The sequence below is a fragment of the Aythya ferina genome, assembly GCF_964211825.1.
Source record: "Aythya ferina genome assembly, chromosome: 5".
In the NCBI taxonomy this organism is placed as follows: Eukaryota; Metazoa; Chordata; class Aves; order Anseriformes; family Anatidae; genus Aythya; species Aythya ferina.
The window spans coordinates 19,951,986-19,973,412 of NC_140301.1; the positions used below are offsets into that span (position 1 = coordinate 19,951,986).

Sequence of the window (21,427 nt, forward strand, 5' to 3'; positions counted from 1 at the left end):
TCATCTCGTGTCTGAGACCCCAGGGAATGGGATCATAAAAGGCAGTGGATCCCGGAGGCACGGCACGGTGTGACAGAACAAAACAAATGGCATTTTTTTCTGGCCAAATTTCCAGGGTAGTTGGAGTGCTGGATGGATGGGGAGAATGAAAAAAGTCCTTGACCCTTGGGACATCCCACATTTCCCCCATTTCTGGCCGTGTTTAGCAGGGTGGCATGTCTGTGAGCTTGGGAGGAGAGGCCAGGGCAGTGCTGGAGAACATCGTGCAGTGAGAATTTGGTGGCTACTGCAAATCCCTGTGAAAACCACACACATCCCCAGCCTCTCTACCTTTCCCAGCCTCCCATCTGTGCCCACTGCTCTCCTGACGTGGTGGCCGTGTCTCTCCTTGCAGGTCGGGGTGCTCCTGGAGGTCCTGAGCTGGGGTCGGCTGGAAGATGACCGAGTACAAGCTGGTGGTGGTGGGAGCTGGTGGCGTGGGGAAGAGCGCGCTGACGATACAGCTCATCCAGAACCATTTCGTCGATGAGTATGACCCCACGATAGAGGTAAGCGGCGCCGCCTGCGTCTTTTCCTAGTGATCTTTGCTGCAAACCCCATGTGATCAGCTTGGGCTCGAGTCTGAACTCGAGCAGGGACAGTCCTCTGCTTTGTAAAGCCCTTCTCAGCTGCTGCCTGTGCATTTGGAGGTCACGGTGACCGATGTGTGCCTCCTGAGGAAGGACAGCAGCGTCTGCTGGAGAGAGGCAGCGAGGGATGCAGCAGGAGCAGGCAGAGCCAGGAGAGGCAGCACAGAACTCCTCCTTGCCGCTGCCTAGGGAGGGGTTAAAGGTTTGGGACCGACGGGCCATTTTGTGCCTGTGCTTCCATTTCTCCTTCTGTGAAATCAAAGTGAAGATACTGACTTCCCATGCAGGACATTTGGAGATTTTTCTGATGAAATGGCTTTTGTCAGAGCTCGTCCTGCAGTTTGGGTGAGGCAGGTGAAGCAGTGTGGGGTCAAGAGCCCAAGCAGAGCTGAAGACTGATGATTATTTTTTTTATATTTTGAGATTCCCCACAACTCCACAGAGCAGGGAGCTCAGGGACTGTCTTCGGGCTGCCTAATACATGGTTATAGATCTGCTCTGCAGTAGGAAAAATGACACTGCGGTTCTTTTCTGCAGCTTGCAGGCTCCGTGAAACAGCCCAGGGAGAGACAAAATGGGGCACTCCTCTGTCTTGTGCGCTGGGCTCTGGGCTTTTGTCCTTCTGTCCTCCTTCAGAGCCCAGTGAGTTCATCCTCCACTGGGAGGCGGAGAGATGGGGTGTGCTGCAAGGCCCAGTGCTGCTCGTTCTCCATCACGGGGAGCAAAAGATGAATGTCCAAAAGATGGATGTACTCGTCTGGAGTCAGCAGGGAGCTGTCTGTCGAGCCTGGTCTGTCAGGCTCAGTACCCCACCTGAGGGGCAGCCAAGTACCTGTGCAGGAGAGGTTCAGTACTCAAAATCCAATTTTCTGCATTTCAAGTGTAAACAACAATTATTATTTTTTAACCTTTTAAACCCAGCCCCTTCTCCAGCTATTTTCACTGCGTCCCCCCTGCTCGCGAGATGCTGATCACCCGCCGTATGATTTACACCTCGGGCTGGGGGAGGTTTGGGCAGGACCGTGCTCGTGGTGCCGCTGCTGGCAGGAGGAGTAAGTCCACCCTGGGAATGCAAATCACAGCTCGGTCACGCCTCTCAGACAATAACCTCCCTGTCTGCAGTCCTGGAGGATTCTCCACCAGATGTGTCTAAATACAGCTGTGGTTACCGCAGTTGTTATTATTATTATCACAGAGCCTAAAAGGTCCCAGCTGAGGTCAGAAAGCTATTCTGGTAGGTGTTGTATGTGCAGTCCCCACCCTGAAGAGCTCACAACTTAAACAAACAAGAAAGACAGGGCTCGGTATAAAGGCAGACATGGTTTTATCATACAGATGGGAAGGAGAAAAAGCACTTAATAACACATGCTATTACATCATTTGGCCAAGGTCACCTAGAAGGTCCGTAGCAGAGCCTGGAATTTAATTTAGGGCTCCAGAGTCTCAGTGCTGCACCTTGCATACAGACCCCGTTGCCTTCTTCTCCATCTCCAACTTCTGCGCAGGCCAGAGAGCTGTTTTATTTTCCTGCCTGTGACTGCTGCAGGCGATTTCAGGTTTTGGTGCTCCCTCCTGCCGTGGATTTATGGTGCTGGCCTCCAGGGGCCAGACCCCTCCACAGGAGGGTGGGAGGTGGCCAGCCCTGCCTTCCTCTGTGGTCTCCGGTCCTCCCGGGTCTGCTGCTGGCAGCATCCCACAGCGCGAGTGGGAATGGAGCAAAAAGCCAGGCTGTGTTGAGAAACCCTCCCATTTGCCTCGCAGCTTCTAGCAGTCCTTAGCCTCAGGTTGTGTCCTGACCGTAGCGTTTAACACACACAGGGGCTGGGCACCCAGCTTGGTGGGGTCCTTCTGCTGCGCTGCAGCCATGGGGACAGCGGGGTCAGCACTGGTGATGTCCCAGCTGTGTCCCTGCTCCTGCAGGCAGCCCCAAGTGTCGTCTCCCAAGTGCCTGCAATTTCTGGCTTGTGTGTGAACGTCGCTGGAGAGCCGGGATCACTTAATTTGGTCCTTGCAGCTGCTGGAGGAGAATCTGTCTGGGATCCCAGGTCAGAGCCCAGAGCTGCTGCTCGCTGTCCAGCGGGGACAGCGGGGTTTATTTCTGTCAGCCGGCACTTCTTGTTCCAGCTGGGCAGCCCAGCCCTTGGCTGTTGTGCAAGAAGATGGGGTAAGACATCAGGGGCCGAGGATGGGGAGCTGCGGGGTGTCAGCATCCACGCTGTACAGAGGGGCCATGCTGTGTGGGATGGGGTGCTGTATGGGATGGGGTGCTGTATGGGATGGGGTGCTGTATGGGATGGGGTGCTGTATGGGATGGGGTGCTGTATGGGATGGGGTGCTGTATGGGATGGGGTGCTGTATGGGATGGGGTGCTGTGGGATGTTGCCTGCTGTTAATGTCATGCACTGAGGGACTCGTCCTCTGGCTGCAAGCCAGGGCGCCGGGCTGGGAGGGAGCTCTGGAGGACGTGTGTGAGAGCAGCCAAACACGCACCGTCTGCCCTCCCCAGTGCCCCCCTGCTCCGAGGAGGCTGTAAATGGGAGCGGAGATGGTGTTTAATTACAGACAGCCTAATGACAGCGGCACTTTGAGCTCCCCGATCCTAGCGCTGCCCAGGTTCCCTGCACAGATGGAAGCAAAGGACGGGGATAACAGCCACGGGAAGCGTGGTCCCAGCTCACGGGCCCTGCCTCGGCCGCCCTCTGCTTTTCGGGAGGAGCTGCCGTGAAGGCTGTGGGCCCGATGCCGTGGCCCTGCCTGCGGGGTGAAGCGAGGCCTCCTTAGGCCCGGTAGCCGCCGCTGCTGTCGTAGTAGCGAGCAGAAGGGTGGAGTCCGTGCTGGCCTCGTTCCCTTTCCGCACCGCTGCCGGTCCCGCCGGTGACCTTTGCTGTGTCTGCTCTTTGTCTGCAGGCCTATTTTTCAGGGGCAGAGCTCATCTGATAACATTGTTGTGGTCGCTGGAAGAGCAGCAGACGCTTGAAGTAGTTTTAAGCCGAAACCGTAGCCGCCACAAGCAGCTGCAGAAGGCAGAGCTGTGTCATGACGCTGTCACAGCCCCCCACCTGCGTGTTTGTCCCGCTTTTTGGCCTCCTCCTGTGGCCGAGAGTCGAGACAACTGCGCTGGGCGCGGGGCAGGGCTGGCAGAGACACCCCCGGGCTGCCCCAGCAGGATCCCTGTGACGGGGAGGTGTGGAAGGAGGGAGCGGTGCTTCCGAGGAGCCCGTGTTGAAAATCAGACCTTCGGAGGGAGACCCTGGGAGAACGCTCGTGGTGATTCCCAGGGCTTCTCCCACGTGCGATAAGTTGTAATCGTCTCCTCCGCAGGGCAAGCGCACAACTTCAAAGGGCCTGGGTGCTCCTTACCTTCCCCAGAGCCCCTCTGGGCAGGGGCTGGCTGTGGGAAACACCCTCCTGGCGGCCTCCTTTATTTATTTTTTCACGTTTGCACGACACCAGCAGGTTCACCATCGCTTCACAGCCTCATTGGTGGCGATTGCCTCTGGCACCTGATCCGTGTCAGGGGTGCTGGATGGCCGGCCGGGTTAAACACCTCCCAGCCCCGAATATCCCAGCTGCTGGCAGGAAAGCCTGGCTGCCAGGAGCCTCTGCGTGTGTGTTTCCCCTTTCTGCATGGGACTCACCACCTGGAGTAGAGGTGGCAGGGACTAGCCAGGCCTAAATAAAGTTAGGAAAACAGTCAGTGCTGGTGCCGAGGGGTGGCAGGAGCCAACCTCCCCTTGCGTGCCCTCCCTTAACACTTTCTCTCCGTCCCCTGGCAGGATTCCTACAGAAAGCAAGTGGTCATTGACGGAGAGACCTGTCTGCTGGACATCTTGGACACAGCAGGGCAGGAGGAGTACAGCGCCATGCGAGACCAGTACATGAGGACGGGGGAGGGATTCCTCTGCGTCTTCGCCATTAACAACACCAAGTCCTTCGAGGATATCCACCAGTACAGGTGAGCGCCGTGGGGAGGCCCCGTCCCGGCCCCGTCCTGCCCTCCCTTTCGCTTCAGGCCCCGCGGTGGAGGCGCTGGCTGCCAGCACAGGCAATTAGCTCGAGTGGCCGTTCCCCAGGGAAGAGAGGGAGCAGACGGCTAATGTCAGTGCCTCCGATAAAACCCATCCAAAGGGATTGCTTGTGGCCACTGGGGACTCGGTAATGTAATGTTTAAGTGTTTATGGTAACTAAAGGGAGAGCTGATCCTTTACGACCCCCTCCCTTCCCCTCCCTAATTAATGGAATTGCTTTGTTAGTGGAATCGATCTCAGCAACTTCTGCTGTGCAGGGAGCTGGGAGGGGAGCTGAAGGGGGAGCTTTGGCCTTTTTGAGGACTTGTCTGGGACAGGAGGTGTTTGCAGAGGATGCAAGGGATGGCTTGCCAGCCAGCCAGGGGCTTTTGAGAGCAGTGTAGGAAGTGACTCATGGCAGTTTCCTCCTGCTCCTGCTCGTGCCCAGCTCCCTGCTGCTGGAGCTGGCCCGGCACAGCCTTGCCCGCTGGCAGGAGCAGCCCAGATGGTTTTAATGGGGAAAACCAAAAGAGTCACTTCTGGAAACCCCGAGTGGTGATCCTAAGGATCCATCCAGGAGAGGGGAGGCAGCAGACCAACCCTGGGGGCCAGGAGCTGTACTCAGCGGGTCGCCCTCCGCACAGAGCGGGGTTCCAGTGGGGTTGGGTGTTGGGGTGCCCCCGGGCAGCTGCTGAGCAGCAGTTGTGCTGCGAATGTGGCTCCCAGCTAACCCTGTAGCTCCTGGGGCAGGCACAGCCCTTCCTCGCTCTGTGGTGGGAGCTGGTGAGATGGCTCCAGCTAACAGGCGTGTTCGTGGCAGTAACTCTATACGGCAGGCTAATTTGGCTCGGTTTAGCTGAACCCTAGGACAAAGGATGGGATTTTCCTAAAGCACCTGAGGGATTCGGTAGCGTTCATCCCACTGCCTTGTGCTGGTGCCTGTGAATCACTCACAGGATGGCTTGGTTTCAAGCCTGGGTTTTAATCATGATGTAAATCACTGGCTTTAATCTCGTTTCACATGTGCTCTTTGCATTTGCACTTTTAAAATAATTTTCCCCAGAGAAATGCTCATTCTCCCTGGTTAAGACCCATTAGGAGGTATCTCTTTTCAGCTAAGTGTAGCCTGTGCCCTAGATTTAGTGCTTGGGTCTGCTGATCAGGATGTTACATCGAGCGTTTAAGTGGCTTTATGGCATATCTGACATACATTCAGGCTTCATTTCTGTGTTCTACTATATTAAAAAAAGATGATTGATTTTTTTTTTTTTTTTTTTGGCATGTGATGCATGTCCAGCTACTTTTGGATGGGAATTTTGAATTCAAATAAGATGCAGAAACCAGCATTAAAAAAAAAAAAGCTTTTATTACTTTAAAATAAAACCACGTTAATTGTCCTGGATGCGTGAGCAAAGAAAAAAAAAAAGCTGTTTTGCATCCCAAGTTAAATGATTTATTAAACAAAGGAAGTTATTATCTGTCATGAGGGAATTGAGTGGATTGTTTGTGGTCATAATGGCCTTTAGGATTTTAGAAGTAGTAGATCTCGTCCTCGCCCACCTAGTTTTAAATCAGGGGTTGGAATGGAGAAGCAAGCATTACTGCATTTTTGGTTCCCAGTTGGTTCCTCAACTTTGAGTGAACTGAGCTAAGCTGAAACGAAGCAAATCCTGTGCATCTGCGGAGAAGCCTACAGCTGCCAAACGCTGGCTCATCGGCTCAGCAAACTCTGGTTGCAGGTGTTTTTTTGGGTGACTTTTACCTTTTACCCATTCAGGAAGATAACTCGATCTAAAATGCTGGAAGCATCCAGGTAGCTGCTTGGGTGTTCGTTTTTATTTAGTTCACGCCACGCTGGGAGGATGTGGTAAGCTTTTGTCTTGGTATCGATTACCGTAATTTCAAGCTGAAGTTTTAAACAGTTGCACTTAAAGAGCAGAAGCATTTTTAGTTTCTATTTCCCAAACTGCCCCACTATTCTGCTGCTGGTTACTTGCTTACATGCTACGGTCACGTTTGTTCTCCCGAAAGCCCTGCCCGAGGCACGCTGCAACAGGGAAGCGCAGCTTGAGGAAGAAGCGACCTGTCCTCTGTGCCGGTGGGGAGTGCTCTGGAGCTTTTTCTGCCTTCACTTCAGCATCTCTTACTGTTACAGGGAGCAGATCAAGAGGGTGAAGGACTCAGATGATGTCCCCATGGTGCTGGTGGGGAACAAATGTGACCTGCCAGCCCGGACAGTGGAGACGCGGCAAGCACAGGACCTGGCCCGGAGTTACGGGATCCCCTACATAGAAACGTCGGCCAAAACCAGACAGGTAGGAGGAGGAGCACTTAACGCTCAGACCAGTGCCCCTGCCAAAATCTTCCCTTTCCTTCCCTTTTCCCCTCTTCCTTCCTATAACCCTGGAGAGCCAGATCCAGGGTTGCTTTCTGCCTGCAGCCCGTGAGTAGCAGCAACGCCGGCTGGTCAAGTCACAAACCCTTTCCCTCTCATCCCCTCTTCTGGGTGTTTGCAGCTTCTTTGGGGCTACAACAGTCGCCTCCACTGGCAGCAGGGTGAGCCTTCCCTCCAGCTGCCCTGCCTTGTGTGCGAAGGGGCAGCAGGAGATGGCGTGGCTCTGCCAGCAGCCTCCCTGATGGACAGGGGCAGGACTGACGCACGGTCACGATGACAGGGCTGTGTGCTCAGGCTGTCGGGCGAGCAGCGCTCCAGCTGCTCGTTACCCGGCGTGCTGTAAGTCTCTCTGACAGCTCCGAAGTGGCGGCAAGCAGGGAAGGGAGCGTGAATTAGAGCAAGCCAGCATGGGCACTGATTTACTGCCGCCGAGATGCTGGGAAAGGAGCTGCTGGAAAGCTCCCGAGCCGGCCGCGGCCTTGCCTTGTGTGCAAGCTGTGATTGATGGCCCAAGGAGCCTGTTCAGTGATGGCACCGGGGAAATAAATTCTCGTGGCAGGATCCCCAGCCCATCCCCAGGCTGCTGCCTCTGTCTCGGGGTGCCCCAGCAGGACAAACCCTGGCAGTGCAGAGCGGCAGCGTGTGCTTTGGTCTCTGCGTGCCTTGCAGACAGATCCGCTGGCGTTAGCTGCTTCCCCGAGGCTAAATGCTCCATCAGGATGTTCCCCTCCCCATCAGGGCTCACGCTTCCAATCTGCCGAAGATTCGTGCTCAGGCAGCAGCAAAGGGAAGATGACAGCTACGTAAGCTCACGAGTCGGCCTCTAAATGCCTTCGTGCTGCTGCAGTACCAGGAGCTCTGGCAGATAGGATCTCTGTTGGTCCGAGCCCATGGGATGGCCTAGTTTCTGCTGGGAAGACGGAGGAGGCAGAGCCAGGGGAACCCCACGGCAGCCCAGGCAGTAGCCCTGAAGCAGCATGGTGCTTTTCCAGCCTCCCCGCGGGTTTGCTCTGCAGGCAGCCAGAGCACAGAGGTGGCAGGAGGGGCGCCTCACCTTCTGTCACGAGCAGGGGCTTTCCTCCTGGATGGCAGACCTTGCTCAGGCTGCCGAAAGCTGCTTAGTCACCAGGAATCCTCGGCCGTGCTGTCGCTCGCTCAGTCTTGCTCACTGTTTGGGGGCCGTGCTAGGATTCCTCTCTGTCCTCTTGGCTTGGTCTCACGCCTCCAGCTCGGCAATCCGCGCCACGTGGAGGCAGCCTGGGGGCTGGCAGGCCCAGCCCTTTTCCTTCTCAAAGCGGGCGGCTGCTACAAGCCAGGTGTGTTTCCTGCAGGGCGTCGAGGATGCCTTCTACACCTTAGTGCGGGAGATCCGGCAGCACAAACTGCGCAAGCTGAATCCGCCCGACGAGAGCGGCCCCGGCTGCATGAACTGTAAATGTGTTGTCTCGTGACTGCGGTGAGTGCCACTAGTGGGGCCGGGGGGCAGTGGGGCACGTAGGAAGCAGGGCAGGGGGACTTGCCTGCGAACAGATGCGTCGGAAACCATTTCAGTGATGGCTATTTTTTAATTCAAGAGATTTCTGACTGAAATAACATCTTCTGTCAAAACATAGGTAAGGCAAAACTTCCCACTTTCCTGAGGAAATGTGTGGGAGGAAAGGGTTGTTTATTTTTTCCCCTCATTCAGCAGAACAAATTTCTACAGAACACTGAAAAAAAATACATGTTTTTGTCGTGCTTTCCCCAGGAAAGCTCCTTCCCATGCTGACCCTCCGACAGCGGAGGGATGCAGGTATTCGAGGTGTGCGTGTTCGCCAGGCTGACCCTGTAATTGCTTAGATGAGGAGCTGTGTGAGCACATCGCCTCCTAATGCATAAATCGCATTGTCCTGAGGCTTCAGAGCATCTGAATAAAATCAGATAGATTTCACAGGCAGAGCATCTGACTGAAAGGCCTCTGTTCCTCAGCAGAGTTTTCCCGTTAGGTGTATCCCCAGGGATTTGTGAAGCTGATGCAATGCCGAGAATTAGCCATAAGGGGGCTGTTTTGCTTCTACAAACGGTGCGTGCTGGAGCCAAAAGGAGTTGTTCAGATTGTCTATATTTGCTTGCATATTTTTCTTTTCTCCTCTTGTTTGTTTTTTGCTTTTTTTAAGTGCTGAATGTATTTAAGTCACTGCAATCCTGTTGGATAGCAGAATTCTGTAGTGGAAGGAGGGAGAGGCAATGGGGCTGAGCGCCCCAGGGACATGCACGTGTAAGGGACAGCTAGAGATTGTGTCCCTAGGGCTGGGGCTTGGGAGAAAAGCCTGCACACCCATCACTCTTGGTGTGATATATACTGGGGGGTCTCCCAGATGCCCCACCTGCCGCTTCATCCCTTCACACAGCTGTAAAGAGGAAGGCAGCAGTACAGCAGCGACTGTGCTCAGAGGCTCCAGCTGAAGGTGGAGGTGGGCAGCTGGTTTCCCTCCTTTGCTTTTTGAGGCAAAGGCCGCCAGCTCAGCAGAGCTCTTCCCCCAAAAAACCCCATCGCTGGCAGCGTTTGCTTCCTATGAGCAAGATCCCGGCCGAGCACCCCACCCCTCCGCTCCCCGCCGAGCAGCGTGTGGGCTCCGGGGGCTGAGCCGTGCACCGTGCCTAGCGCCCTCCCGGCTGCCGAGAGCTCTCCAGATGTTGGGCCCCTCCAGATGTTCAGCGGCGCTTCCTCCGGATGGGGATGTGAGTGCGGGGCTCGCTTCCTGCCCTGGCTCGTGGCTCACAGCACGTGGGGACGCGCGGGCTGCGCTGAGGCTGCCGCCCCCTCCTGCGGGGACTGCTGGTGACCGGCATTGGCTTCAAACAGAGGGGCTGGCTGCAGCCAGGAGGGTTTTCCCCTCCGGTTCTCTCTGCAAAAAGAGTGCCCTGTGTCACCCACGTCTTCTGCTGCCACCCTGTGTGGGTTGCTTGCATGGGGGCGGAGGAGCAGGGCCTGTCTGGGCAGCACTGGGATGCACATACAGCCCCTGCGGAGATGCACAGGCATCCTGAGATGCCTCTGTGAATTGCACAACCTGTGGCAGATCCCCCACGGCAGGCAGGAGAGGAGGCTTGAGACTAGAAGAGTGAAAGGAGAACGTTTTGCTGTGTGGCTCCTGCCCTACAGGGCTAGGTACAGCCCTTTCCTCGGGGCAGTGCAGCCCCAGGAGGTGGCTCCAGCGTCACAAACTGGACACTGGGCACGCCAGCTCGCGTTAGCCAGCTGAGGACAAGAGCAGAGGAGGAGGAAGAACATCAGGACACAAGAGGAGAGGCTGCGTGTGTGGCCGGGGGAGCTCAGAGGTTTGGCTCCTTGCCCTGCTGTGGACTCGCCTTAAGGTTCCCCTCTTCCCTGGAGGAGGAGGTCACCGCGGGGCAGAGGGTCTGGTGGGCCCCCAGAGCCTCACCCACTGCTCCTCGGAGCATTTGTTCCCTTCGGCACACAGGCAGAAGCCTTTCCTGGCCAGGTCCAGGCTTCTACGACGTGCATAGCCCTCAGCTTTCCCTCTGTGGGCACTAGCAGGGCTGTCCCAGAAGGAGAGGGGTGGCAGTGGGAAGGGTTGCTGTGGGTTCTGAGAGGGACTAATTAACGTCCTCCCTCTTCTCATTTCAGCTGACTGGACCGTGACTTGGAGAGGTTTCCCCTGTGCAGAGCGCAAGGAAAGGTGAAGCGAAGGAAGATACAAACGGATCTGGGGGAGGAGTACAGGGGGAGAGGAAGAGGAGGAGGAGGAAGAGGACGGGGGGTGCATCAGCCCCTCCAAGGACTATCTCGCACTTCACCCGGGCCTGCAGCAAACGACTTTTTTTGTTTTCTTTCCCCATCCCCTCCTCCCTTTGGCCTCCTCCCACCCCCGGCAACTGTACAAAGCCACAGATTGAATCACAGTAAATTATTATTTGATGGTCTCGACAAACCCTCTGGGTGGCTGTGTCCTGCTTCCGGAGCTTGCTGCCGCTGGCGTGTCCCTGTGAGGTCTGTCTGGGGGACGGGAGGGCACGTGCCGGATGGGAGATGCTCGGGTTTCCTCTCTCAGCAGAAGGCTGCAGGCTGTGGAGGAGGCAGGGACGTGCTATTTAAAGGGGGCTTGGAGGAAAAACCCAGCTGGGTAGCTCTGGAGCCCACACATTGTCTTCTGGAGACCCGTGCTGTTAGAAGAGGCGGTGAGGTGGGTCAGGATTGGCCTCTGCGGGCAGAAAGCTGGGAAGATGCCCAGCAGCCCCAGGCTGTGCTGCCAGTCAGGGAGGGCACTGCGGCTGGCCGGGGGGGTGGCGGGATACCCAGATCAGTGGTTACAGGGCACAAAACCTTGTGCTTTGAGGGCGCTGGGCCTTGCAAACACTTGCTGCGAAGGATTTGTCCTTCAGAGGAAGAGCTGTCCTGGTTGCAATTTGTCGTTGTCACCCCCTTCCCTATATGCACGTGTTTTCTTATGAGAAACCCAAGCAGAACCTGCTGCTGGCCCCGAATTTTGTCCAAGTGGAAGCGTGCAACCAGCCCCAGCCTGTCCTCAGCTCTCCCCCTGGTGGCTCGCCTTTGGCCTAGCCCGCGTGAGACTTTTAGGAGCTCAGACGTGATGCCTGGAAGGGAAGGAGCATCAGGGAGGAGATCCGAGAGCTGCCTTCACCTGAGCCGGTGCCAGTTCGGTGCTTCCTTGACTTATCTTCCCTGAGCAGCTTTTCTAGCTGGGCAGGCGGGCAGAGGAGCTCCTTCCTCTACACGGCTTTGTACAGCAGCACGGGGCAATGACCGACCCCACTGCTTCCAGCAGCCTCTCCCCGCAGCAGGCTATCCTTACAGCCCGGCAGCCCCTTGCTGCCATGGGCTAATGGAGCCTGCATCTGCCCAGAAGGAGAGCATCAAAGGGGGAAGGCGATGCAGGAGGCAGGGAGCCGTCCTGCACGGACCAGCCCGGGCCTGAAGAGGTTTCAGTAGCCAAGGGTAAGTAGCCAAGGCAGGTGAGGGCTGGGAGCGGCAATGCAGTGCGTGAGTCACGTAGCAAAACGGGCACAGAAGCCCTGCTCAGCCCCAGCCCACCGGGGGTTCCCCGTGCCCAGCATCCCTGCGAGCAGCCTCCTGCCCCTCTGCCTGCCCCCCAGCACGCCACGCAGAGGCAGAGTGGAGGCAGGGGCTGCTTGGCCCTGCTGCCTCTGCTTTTGGCCCGGGCAAGAGAAGACTTGTGCTAACAGCCTGCTGCAAAGTGCCGTGTCAGCTGCGGGGCTGCAGCTGCAGGTTTTGGTCCAGAAGGTGGCACAACTGAGAGAGCTTGTGTGCAGCTGAGAGCAGGGCACAAAGGCACGGTATGAGATCTCCCTTTTGGAGAGGTTTCTGCACCCCTCAGGGTCAGGTTTTCCAGCTTGCTCAGAAAAGCTCTGGGTCTGGTCAAGTTGCACATGTTATCCAAGTTTTTTCAGGTGTCTTCTGATTATAAAATACTGTTGCTTGCTTGGTGTGGCACTGAGAGGTGCTAAGGATGAGCTCTTCAGTGATGCAGCATCCAGCGTCTGTGTTAGCAGCACTCCGGGCATATAACAGCCTTTCTTCCCAAGGCAGGGTCTAGCTGAAGCTGTACTCCTTTCATTTTATGGCACGCTTCAGGTGACAGTGGTTGTTGGGTGGCTGGGTATGGCCCCATTTTGTGTGTGGGTAAAGCAGACAGAACTGGATCAGGCATATCAGGCATCTTTGGGGTTCTGCAGTGGAGCTGGAAGTTCCCCAGGAGCCGGGATACACCTCCGCCTTGGCACAGATGGTGGGACGGTGCCACAAGAGGGCAACACTCAGAAATTCAGCAGGCAGGTCGGAGCTGGAGAATGCAAACCTCTAAGGAGGGCCTGCCTGAGAGGTGGTGCTTGGAGCTGGGCAGATGGCAGACCGCTTCTCCTCTCTGTGGTGGATCACACCGTCAGGAGTGAGGCAGCTGGGACCCCGGGTCAGTGCTGGTCTGTCACATCGCCTCCTGCAGAGCTGGAAGCGCTGCCTGTCGGCTTTCTGCTGGGACAGGAGATCACCAGGAGCCCCACACTCAGGTAGGTCAATGTGGAAGTCCGTGCCGAAGGTGGAGGCAGGCTGGGAGCAAAAGGAGGTGTAAAAGCTTGACGCAGCAGCTCTCCTCCTGAAATCATGGACTGCGAGATCGCACCTTCACGTAGCAGCTCATCTTTGTTTCTAAGAGCTTAGCTTCCAGCAAGGCCAGCTTCAGGGGAATCGTGGCAGATCTTCAGCATGTCAGCAAGGCATGTCAGCCGTGATCTGATAGTTAAGGTAGGCAAAACCAGATCCTACTGCTCTCAGCTTGAGCTGTTCCTTTGGACTTTGCATTTTCACTTGCTGACTTGGTGCTGGTAGGTTGGTAGGGGATAACATCTCACTGGTCACGGCAGGCGGGGTGTCAGCGTTCATGAGTTTGTGATGCATTCTTCACTTGGTAGCCAAATTTCTTGGGTCTGGAAGTGTCATCAGGGTCGCAGTGTCATTACAGTGAACGTAAGTCTGGAGAAGGAACTGTTAGGTTTGGAGCTATTTAGGAATATTCTCCGTGTGCACTTAAGGTGCATTTGCTCCAGAAGTACCTGGGATGTGGTTACCAGACACTCCAATATTTTATAGTTTCCCTTATGGCAAGGAGTTTTTTGGCCATTTCAGTTCTGCTTCTGTGACACGAGCTTAGGCAAGCTGAACACACCCAGGCCCTCTGAAGAGCTGAACAGCATAACAAGCACTTATGATTCATTATTCAGTTTCCATGGCAGTAAAGAAGGAGGGTGAGTCATGCTCAGTTTTGACTTGTCATCCCTGGAGCATCTCCCTGGCTGTGCAGCTCCAGGGATGGCAACTCCTTTTCCACCTTTGGCCTTGCTGCCTTGGCAGCGCAGGGTAGGGCCTCTGTGTGGGTGGTGAGGGTGTGCTGCAAGGGCAGGAGTAGAGCAGCTCTGTATTTTACACTAGTAATAGTGTAAGGCACACAGACCTGCGCTTGGGACACAGGAGGGCACATGTCACACACTGCAGGGTCATGACTGCTGTTCTGGGAATCATTTGCCATACCGAGCAGGGGACGTTCACCTGAGCCTGTGAGAAGCAGGTGCCCAGAAATGGGGCTGAAGAGACATCCTCAATGGACTTATGTTGGTTGAAGTCAACCATAAACACTTTGTATTTATTTATTTTGGCTTTTAGTGACACAGCAGTTTCTGATTTCTGTCTGAAGTCAGTTCAGGCTGCATGCAGGGGGAGGAAACATGGACTTTAGCTACGATGGAGGCACAGCAGCAGAGCCAGGGAGGGCTGGGTGCTGCTGGACAAGGCAGCCAAACTGCCCAGCTCCTCCAGCCTACCTTCAGCAGTGGGGACTGGGACACCTTCCATTGGAAAAACAAACAAACAAACAAACAAAAGCATTAAATATTATCTTAACCAGGCCTAAGACCTAGTCTGAGGAGAGCTTGTTAGTGACAGTACTGGCTGATAGATAGTATCTATGATAGATACTATCAGTAGCATCTCTTTTCCTTTACCAAATCTTTCCCAGGAAGCAGAAGCTAAGCTAAACAAAAACGGAAACAAAGGCAAAAGCCTTTAACTAGTATCTTCACAATGTTTTCAGGGCTTGTCTCGCCTGTGTGTAGAGATCACTTCAAACTCACTACGTGGGTTGTGCGTGTAATGAGAATATCCTCCAGTATACGCCAGCGATGAGGTGGCCCTGCTTGAGCTGGGGGTTGGACTGGATGACCTCCAGAGGTCCTGGAGCCCCCCTTCCATCCTTGACCATTCTGTGATAAAACTGTGTCTGGAGAGTTACCCAGCTAAGGGTTTGTGCTGTTAATTTATGTAATAATTTTTCACCTATCCCAATTGTTTAAACACAAAACAGCACGGATCACACTTGCAGACTGAGCTGCGTGTCATGGACAACTTTCCCAGCTCAAACATGCAGTCCGGGTCCTCATCCCTGGACACGATGCTGCTGGCGTGTGTGTGGGCAGCGTGAGGAGCCCTGCGGCCCTCCGCTGGGCCGGGGCTGCCTGTAGTCAGCCAGTCACTCCCAGTCCGTCCCAGTCAGTCCCAGTCTGTCAGTCCCAGCCAGCCAGCACGGGCAGCGCTGGGTGCCGCAGGAGGGGACCCCTCTTTCCTGGAAGCCGCGCCGCTATCAGGCGGCGCGGCCCTCACGCCCAGCGCTATCAGCCAGGCGGCGCGGCTGCGGCTGGAGGCGGCGGCGGGCGCGATAAGGGGCGAGGCGAGGCCGCCCCCAGTGCCCAGCGCTGTGGGGCTGCCGCCGGCCGCCATGGGGCGGTGCGGGCGGGGCGCTGTGGGCGCTGTGGTGCCGGGCCCCGGGCACGTGGTGGCGGCGCTGCGCATGTGAGGGGCCCTCCCCGGCCGCCGCGGCTCATCCCCGCCCGGCCCAGTCCCCGCCCGCCCGCCCGGCCCCCGGCGCAGCGCCGCGCTCTGCTCCGCTCCGCTCCGCTCCCCTCAGCGGCTCCGCTCCCCGGCGCGCAGCAGCCCCGCAGCGCAGGCAGCAGCCGCCGCCGCCCCGGCGCCATGGTGAGGGCGGGCGGGGAGGGAAGCCGGGACGGGACGGGACGGGACGGGAAGGGAAGGGACGGGAGGAAGGAGGTCGGGAGGGCGGCCCCGGGGGCGGCGCGGCGCGGCGGGGCGAGGGGCTGAGCAGGCCCGGCGCGGCTCGGCTCGGGCCCCGCGGGCTCCGGCGGCCATTTTAGGCTAATTTTAGCCCGCTGCGGGGGGACGGCGGCGAGGGGGCTCCGGGAGGGGGGCGCCCGCTCGGCCCGGGGGGCTCCGGTGCCGGCCGCGCTGCCGGCCCTGCCTCCCTCCCTCCCTCCTCCCCTCCTTCCTCCGCGCCGCGAACAAAGCGGGGGGAGCGGCCCCGGCCCCCCCCGGGACAAAGCCGGCGCCGCCCGCAGCTGGGGGCTGGGGCTGGGGCTGGGGCTGGGGGCTCGGTGCGGGCAGCGTTTGGGCTCCGGGGCTCTGCCAAGGGCTGGGTGGGGGCGGCAGGAAGGAAGGAGGGCGCCCGGCCGGGCGGGATGGGGCTGGGGAGGCTTTAAACGCGGTGTCAGGGCTGACACAATGCAGGAAGCATTTCTGCTGCTGCTGCTGCTGGCGGAGCCTGACAGCACGCCGCAAAGCCAGGGGCATGACGGCGCGGGGTATGCGCTGCTGCCGTAGCGGTTGTGCCATCGGGGTGGAAAAAAAACAACAAAACAACAAAAAAAAACACCCCGGCCCCAAGCTGCAAGCCCCCTTGTGCAGCTCCCTGCCCCCCCCAGCAGCCCCCCGCACGGCCAGGGAGAGGAGGCTGCTGCGGCAGCACGGCTCTACGCCCAGCTCTATAAAAGCCCAGCTCTGTAAAAGCGCCGTGCAGGATTAAAGTTGAAGATGCCGAGTGTGCAGAATTTGCCTTGCCTTGTATCTTCTGCACCGGTCCCACTGAGATGACTAAACTCGTGGTGTGCCCAGGTTGAGTATAGTGTTTTTATCCTTGCAGGGCGGGTGGGCTTCTTTATCTAGCACTGTGGGCTGTCGTCTTGCTTAGAGAGTGTTAATTTTTGGTGTTTAAGTTATTCCTTTGATCTCGTTTTACAGGCTTCTGGAGTAACAGTGAATGATGAAGTCATAAAGGTTTTTAATGACATGAAAGTAAGGAAATCTTCAACCCCAGAAGAGATTAAAAAAAGAAAGAAAGCCGTTCTCTTCTGCCTAAGTGATGACAAAAAACAAATAATTGTAGAGGAGTCAAAGCAGATACTGGTCGGTGACATTGGAGATACCGTGGAGGACCCCTACACAGCCTTTGTGAAGTTGCTACCACTGAATGATTGCCGATACGCTTTGTATGATGCCACATATGAGACAAAGGAATCTAAGAAAGAAGACCTGGTATTTATATTCTGGTGTGTAAAAGCAAAGCTCATAGTTAAAATTGAATTTTCGTGACTTAACACTGGGTGACTGAATAACTGTTTTGTTGGTGGTGGGTTTTTTTCTTTTCTCTTCTCTTTAAAGGGCTCCTGAAAGTGCGCCTTTAAAAAGCAAGATGATCTACGCAAGCTCTAAAGATGCCATTAAAAAGAAATTTACAGGTATGGGCCTAAAATCATTTTGGTCATTAGCTGCAATGCCGTTCAGAGGCTGAGGTTCTCACAAACGTCCTGTTGTCCGTCTGTCTTTCAGGTATTAAACATGAGTGGCAAGTAAATGGTTTGGATGATATTAAGGACCGTTCAACACTTGGAGAGAAATTGGGAGGCAACGTGGTAGTTTCACTTGAAGGAAAACCCTTATAAAAAGACAGACAAGTGCCATCTGGATCTGAGGAGCTTCCATTTCTGCAGCTCGTTCAATTGGAATAGTATTAGACTCCCTTTCCCCTTCCCTCCTCAAAAAATAAGTCCCTTCCCTAATGCCCCCGAAGGAGATGTCATTGTTAAGCAGTCTACCAGTGATTGCCATTAGACTGTTTAATCCTGGTAGTTTTATGTAGGATCCAAGGAATGCTTTCACGTCACACTCTTAGCCAAAACTGACGTTGCATGCATTCCTTGCAACATGTACAATGAATGTGATAGTTAATGTGAATAGTCTAGCAGACAGCAAAGGGTAAGCTAATTGAATGCCTTGAAAGTATTGTCCACTGGTCGGATGGTAGACTCTATACAGTATTACTTACAGTTGCACTTGATTGCAGTTCCATGAGGCTCTTGTGCATTCATACACCTCACCTGCCTTGACAAGCCTATTTTTGTGACATGGCAGCACACAACACTATGCATTTAAAGCACTTTTTTGTAATATGTTTGACCCGCCCCTCCCCCCCAAAGGAATGCCAATTAAGTTGCTGTAACTGTGTCATCAAATTATTGTAGTACCTCAGTTTCATTCCTGTTACATGCATATCTTTATAAATGAAGTAGCTGTTACGATGCCTTTTGTTTTCCATTGAATGTACACTACTGATCAGGAGTAGAAGTTATCTGTTTACCATGTGAGTCTTGAAACACTAAAGTTTTGTAAAACATCAGTCATGATGGCAATTTCTGTATTAAAAAGAGCCTTAAATGGAACATTGTTTTTGAGATCAAAAACTGGCCACGTTGCAATAAAACTTGTGGCTTATTACAGAATGTTGCCTTGTTTTCATTGGAAAATACAGTTTTTAAGTATGTTTAATTTAAGCATATTTCAAATAACTTAACTTCTGTGGAAAGTATTGTAAAGTTAAACAATCATTAATCTCATCATAAATAATGCAATTTTTTCATTCCTAATCATGATTTAGGCACTGCTTTACTATCCTTTGTGGCTCTATTCCGATCACTCGATGCAGGACCCATTCCTAGTTTACCGTTATAGAAGCTACCGCTACTAGAGACCATTAGCTCCACGAACCACTTGTGTCAGGAACTCAGAAATACCAAGTAATAAACCCCGCAGTGTGTTCTGTACCTGAATGTTCTTAAAGTTCTACATGTCAGAGCAAAACCGTACGTGAAATCTTAACTGCTCTCTGTCTGTCGATAGGGTGATGTGTCATGACAGCCATACGATATGCAGCGTACGAATCGGTATTTTTTTTTTGTTTCTTCAGTGTTAACGCTGACTCGGTACAAGAAATATCCTAGATGAACTGTTAACTTCTATGTAAATAGAACTGGAAAGTGTTTGCCACTACTGAGGCTTGCACTGGGGACATGTTTTGGCTGAGGGCCAAATAATGCTCTCCTTATAGAGAATTTGATCTGCTCTGTGTGAGCAATCCTCCCTTAGCCAGAGCTATTTATGGCAAACACATGCTTTTGTATCTTGTCATCGTTATCCACAAATGGCAAAACTGGACATGATTCTACTGGTATGCATAAAGGCACTCTGTTAGGCAGCCAGTCACAGCTGAAATGTACATGCTGCTAGAAGGAATGCTCTTTATCATTACCTTATTTTAAAAAGTTGGTGGAGTAGAACTGTCGAGCTTTTAATTATTGGCCTTTTATTTTCAGTTCATAGCCCTTTTTTCAACAACGAGGCAGAGAGTCATCAATTTTTATTTTTATTTTTTTAATTGTAAATAACGTAATGGTACTGCGTTTAGGCTTTCTTGTCCTGTAGAACTTTAAGACTTTATTTCAGGCTTCTAGCTATCCCCATGACTTGCACCCCTCATTGTGTTGGCTGTTCTATGTAGACTAAACTTTACTAGAATTTAACTAAAAAGGCATGATGACCACTGACTTACTAAGTGTATCGATGAGTCTTGGTTTTGTTCTACAAAACTCTCCTTTCAGGTATCTTTTAAGGTTGAGAAGTAACTGATGGTATGCATGTTGTCTATATATAAGAAAAAGAAAAAAACAGCTTTTTATTCCTCAAAATAGTCTATTTCTGATCATTCATGTTGTGTGCAAAGCCCAGTTTAATGTAAAGATCTACTTTGTGCTTTATGTTTGACTTGAGTTCAGTATAATGAAAAATCATCTTTTAAGTGATTTTCACAAGGTATAAATGGTTTCTTTAGAAAAAAAAAAAAGCCAAAACTGAAAATGTTAAATTTTAATAAAGCATTTGAATCTCATTTTAGACACTAAACTTTTTTTTTTTTCTTTTTTTTAAGCAGTACTGTTTAAATTTAATGTTTGTCTCTGCTGCAAACAGTCTGGAAAGATGTCTGTGGCTTCTAAGTTGAATATTAAGAGTTACTTTTTTTTTTTTTTTTTTTTTTTTAAACTAGCTTTGTTGTATATGCACTCAGTCCAAGTAGATATAAAATTGAAGCACAAACTGTATTTATGTACGATTCAGAACTCCTACCAAAACAGGTTTTGGATCAAAAAGAATCAGCTTGCTTTCAGTTTGTTCTTGAAATGATTGACTGATGTGAGGTCCAATTCACATGGCTTTATTATTATTATTTTTTTTTAAAGCAACAATAAAGTGCTACAGAACTGTTACTGTTCAAATTATAAAACAAATGAGAGACAGCTGGCATCTGTTCCAAAATGGGTTGTCAGCTGTTGTTTTCTGTCATTATGCAAAATGGTGAGGGCCTCATTGTGATCTAGAAGTGGAGGAAAATCCTCTCAAGTTGAATATCTTCTGTGTATCTCCATGTCGACATGACTTTTGGGTATCTTGGCTTCAGTTACTTTATTGATAAAGAAATGTTAAATGCAATTTTCATGAGAGTAGCATGTGCAGAAATGACATTTTTCTTCTAAGAAATACTTCAAAACCAGCAGTTGTTTTGTTTGATTTGGTAAATCCTGGAAGAGGTATAGGCATACAGGCTTGATTTCTCTGAAAAGGGCAATTAAGTCCAAAACGAGGGTGACGAGGTGAGGTTTGTGGTTGTGGCAATTTTGGAGATGCAAAGTTTAAACTAACAAGGACTTCAGTGAACGAATCATTCTTAGTCGGATCACTGAACAGACCTGGGCTATGTTCGGTTAAAACCCAGAGTGTCAATTCCTCCAAATGGAAGAGTCTTTTCCTGCTCAGAACCAGTAATGGAATACAGCAGCAATCAAATTGCCACAATTTGATGATAAGCTTTACTCTCTTACACCAATTCCAGTATAAACCAAATTTTCATGTCTGCCTATTTTCATAAACTTTGTAATTTCCCCTTAGTTTGTGGTGGAGAGTTAATGACTGTAGAGTGAAAACATGGCACTAATGATGGATGAAAGATCATCAATGTAGCACCTGTCTTTAAGTATTGAATTTCTTTCAAATATTTCTGAATTTGAAAACCTGGTATAAATAAAATTAATTTAAATGTCTTCAGATGTCGAGTGAGTTTTGTGTGCTAGGCAGCACCTACGCTAATCAGTTTGCTCTTGTCTTTGGTCCGGGAGCAGTTCAAACAACACAAAAGGATGTGTTGTGGAGTAAATGTGTGGAGTGAAGCATTTTTGTGATGGATTTCTGCTGCAGCTCATTCAGTACAATACCCAGTAAAAGCCAGCATCGGTAGCTCTGGAGGTAAGTGTAAAGTATTTAGTGGGTAGATGCTGGATAATCTTCTCCCTGTGTTGGATCCCAGTTAATACCTTCAGAAAATTAGCTTTTTGTTTTTTTGTTTGTTCGTTTTGAAGGTAGCGAGAAGTCTGTCTATGCTGACAAGACTTTTTTTTAATACTTTGAGGAAAGTGAGCTGCTGAAATGTGGGAAAGGTGACTGGAGTAAGCGGGAAGTGATCAAAAGATTGCCCGTTTGGTTCCAGTGGTATGTCTAGTGTTAATGTTTCCTAGATCTAGGAGCAGCTTACATAGAACTGAGAGAGTTAATCCTGTGCACAGAGATCACTAACTAGTCAAGAAGTAGCTTCACCAGGTTCTCTGGTAAAGGCATGCTTTCACACTAGATTAGC

At 52.6% G+C, this 21,427-nt stretch overlaps 2 protein-coding genes across 5 annotated transcripts in view; both read left to right on the forward strand.

Moving 5' to 3' along the window:
- Positions 1–10,966, forward strand: part of HRAS (HRas proto-oncogene, GTPase) — a 35,701-nt gene extending 24,735 nt beyond the window's left edge. For all 3 annotated transcript variants that reach the window (XM_084521149.1, XM_084521148.1, XM_084521150.1), the window contains 5 exons: positions 395–548; positions 4,406–4,584; positions 6,792–6,951; positions 8,363–8,487; positions 10,663–10,966. In XM_084521149.1, the coding sequence (XP_084377275.1) occupies positions 438–548; positions 4,406–4,584; positions 6,792–6,951; positions 8,363–8,482 (570 nt within the window). In that variant the 5' untranslated portion in view covers positions 395–437 and the 3' untranslated portion in view covers positions 8,483–8,487; positions 10,663–10,966. The remainder of the gene's footprint in view (positions 1–394; positions 549–4,405; positions 4,585–6,791; positions 6,952–8,362; positions 8,488–10,662) is intronic.
- A 4,499-nt stretch (positions 10,967–15,465) lies between these two features.
- Positions 15,466–18,185, forward strand: CFL2 (cofilin 2). Of its 2 annotated transcripts, none has more exons than XM_084521151.1 (4): positions 15,466–15,594; positions 16,651–16,958; positions 17,071–17,147; positions 17,239–18,185. In XM_084521151.1, exons 1-4 carry the CDS (start codon positions 15,592–15,594, stop codon positions 17,349–17,351), a joined length of 501 nt encoding a protein of 166 aa, XP_084377277.1. In that variant the 5' UTR covers positions 15,466–15,591; the 3' UTR covers positions 17,352–18,185. The 2 variants fall into 2 exon arrangements, with proteins under 2 accessions (XP_084377277.1, XP_084377278.1); XM_084521152.1 differs by lacking the exon at positions 15,466–15,594 and adding an exon at positions 16,359–16,524.
- Positions 18,186–21,427: the final 3,242 nt, after the last annotated feature.

Excerpts from the sequence above, each read along its gene's own strand:
- CFL2 (XM_084521151.1), top strand. Across the intron at positions 16,959-17,070 it reads GACCTGGTATTTATATTCTG|GGCTCCTGAAAGTGCGCCTT; the intron begins GTGTGTAAAAGC and ends TTCTCTTTAAAG. Across the intron at positions 17,148-17,238 it reads CATTAAAAAGAAATTTACAG|GTATTAAACATGAGTGGCAA; the intron begins GTATGGGCCTAA and ends TCTGTCTTTCAG.